Genomic DNA, 2,492 nt, shown 5'->3' on the forward strand with positions numbered 1-2,492 from the left:
GGGGGCCTTTGAGGAGGGGGCTGGTGTCGGGAGAGGGAGGAGCCTGCACCCGGGAGGCGGGCCCGGCAACAGGAGGGAACGGGATGAGCGGGGGAAGGGGCTAAACCGACTCTGGTTCGCTCTCTTGGCCTGCGTGCTTCTGGGTTTTGCGGGGCAGACGCGTGCTCTCCCTGCCGTCCGCCTGTGTTCCCACTGCTGAGGGTGGCCGGAGGGGCAAGCCTTGGGAGGAGCTAGTCAGCCCGCTGCCCCCGCTTCTCCAGCCCTTGGCGACTGGCCTTGCACGCCCACACATTCTCACTCCTCTGCCTACACCTCTCCCTTCACTGTCCTGGGAGTGGCCCTGTGCTGGGAGCCTGCCTCTCCCAGCTGTGTCTCTATCTCTTAAGGAGGTAGCATTTGAACGCTGACCAAGCACCCTATCACAGAATTTTTGCCTAACACTTCCCATTTCAGTGTCTGCTGGTGGGAGGAGACTGAGCCCCATCTGGGGTACCTGTGAGCACCTGATCACCTGATAACACCTATTAAAACTGTTTTAATTTCTTTCACCCACCCCCACACAACCAAAACCAAATCATCCTACTCTATGGAGGAAAAGAGGAACCCAGAGGGAGGCCATCAGGGCTCCCTGACTACAATTGCTGAACCCTGCTTGGGTCCTGGTTTCCTGCATGGTGGTGCATGGTGATGCACGCTGGGGCCTGGCCTTAGTTCCAGGCGTCTGAAGTCTGCCAGCCAATTTTCCTTCAGTGCCATGGATTTCTCCAATCCTAAGTCCAGACAGGGACTGGGATGTTGAGGGCTGGGTTTGCAATGGGTCCTGAGCCTTCATGACAAGTGGTCAGTCACACAGGCCTTGGTGTGGTTGGTACTTGATGTTCTTTGAGGCTAAGACTGGCTGAGATTTGTACTTCCCTTGAGGAATTCTGGGATTTGTAGTCCTAAATTAACCTCATGGCTTTTGAAGCTGTGAAGCAGCAGGCTGCCCTGCTCCCTCTGGCCCTGCTAAGGCTTGAAGATCAGGAAGTCATCTCCTATAGTCTAGTTGGGGGAGTTTGGCTGACCTCAGGACTGGTCTGGAGAGCCCTAATTAGGTACCGGCTGGGGGCCAGGGATGGCCTGTAACTTCCTGTCTTCCTTCTGGTTGGTAGCATTGCTGGGGACCACCAGCTGGCTGAGGCCCAGGGACAGAGACAGCTGCTCCAGCTAAAGGTCAGTTGTGATGTGCGTTGCCTGTTGGCACTGTTGGGGGGATGGGCCTCAGCTCCTGGAGCCCCAGAGAGCTTGGCTGGGCCCTGGCACTCCCACCTCCTCCAAGCTGTGAGGCAGGAGTGTTCTCCTTATGTGTCTAGGCACAGGTTCCAAATGGGGAGGGGACTGGCTCAGCATCCGGAGCCAAAACAGGAATAGAACTGGGAGCTGAGCCTGGAGTGGTTCTGGGCTTTTGGTTCTCCGCATCAACACAGCCAGCATGCCTATGATTTCTGTGCTGGGCAAAATGTTTCTGTGGCAGCGTGAAGGGCCTGGAGGACGATGGACTTGTCAGACAAGTCGCAGAGGTGAGACCAGGGACTGTAGATGTGATCGGGGAGGTGATGGGAAACTGAGCAGGAGGGTGCTCGAGTGGCAAAAGGAAAATTACTCTGGCTTACATCTGGGGAATCAGGCTGGGGCCAGAGAGGGCATCAGGAAAAGGCTTCAGGAAACAGGAGGAAATCAGAAGAAAGAAATCATAGGTTTGTCAGAAGATAGAAGTGCTGTGCACCAGCTGAGGCTGGCAAGAGGAAAGAACCCAACAGCAAGAGGATAGAAGGAAGGCAGCAAGCCTGCAGAGGGGCCGGGGCAGTGGTGGAGAGGACAGCGATGGGGAAGGAACTCAGTGTGCTCGCCAAGAGGAACCGGCAGGCTGGGAAACTGGAAGAAGATTCAGAATTTATCAGCGTTTGGGTTAAGATGGCAAAATACACTCAGAGCAGGAAGGGGGCCAGTGGACTGCTACGAGACGGCCCCAGGAGCCCAGGGGTCTGGGTTGTGGGATAGGGGCTCTTAGAGTTGAGGGGCACACCCAATGGTTACCGATATTTTGGAAGGTGGGGGAGGGCTGAGGAGAAATTATGTGGAAACACTGGATGAAAATGGGGATCTTGGCGGAAGTGGAGGTCCAGCTGAACAGCCTTTCCCCTCCCCTCAGTGGCCTCGGACCCCGCGTGGGCTGTGGAGTGGATCGAACTTCCTCGGGGCCTCTCTCTATCCTCTTTGGGATCTGCTCGGACCCTCCGAGGCTGGAGCCGGTCCTCCCGCCCTTCCTCAGTGGACAGCCAGGACTTGCCAGAGGTGCTGGGCCCCTGGTGTTGGTGGGGGAAGGAGGACTGCGTCCACATGAAGGGGATCCGTATCCCCCTCCCCCGCCTCGCCAGCCTGCTTCTGGCTCCCTTTTCCGGCAAGCGGAGGCGCTATCCGGCCTCCGGGGCCGCAAGGCCGCCCCCGCGCCG

General features: G+C 57.6%; 1 protein-coding gene across 5 annotated transcripts in view; it reads left to right on the forward strand.

The window, feature by feature from the left end:
- Positions 1-1,150: 1,150 nt before the first annotated feature.
- The window catches only part of FAM131A (family with sequence similarity 131 member A), a 7,517-nt gene continuing 6,175 nt past the window's right edge, over positions 1,151-2,492 (forward strand). The window contains exons 1-3 of one of the 5 annotated variants that reach the window (XM_021714867.1): positions 1,158-1,212; positions 1,514-1,559; positions 2,192-2,334. Coding sequence is in view for 1 of the 5 variants with exons in the window: in XM_008062784.2 (XP_008060975.1) it covers positions 1,472-1,559; positions 2,192-2,334 (231 nt within the window). In the remaining 4 variants the exon portion in view is untranslated. Of the gene's footprint in view, positions 1,213-1,255; positions 1,560-2,191; positions 2,335-2,492 lie in introns of those variants that run through there. The other 4 variants (XM_008062785.2, XM_008062784.2, XM_021714866.1 and 1 more) reach the window with 4 other exon arrangements.

Source organism: Carlito syrichta, unplaced genomic scaffold (genome assembly GCF_000164805.1).
Source record: "Carlito syrichta isolate Samal-C Ts95f unplaced genomic scaffold, Tarsius_syrichta-2.0.1 Scaffold305827, whole genome shotgun sequence".
Taxonomy (NCBI): Eukaryota; Metazoa; Chordata; class Mammalia; order Primates; family Tarsiidae; genus Carlito; species Carlito syrichta.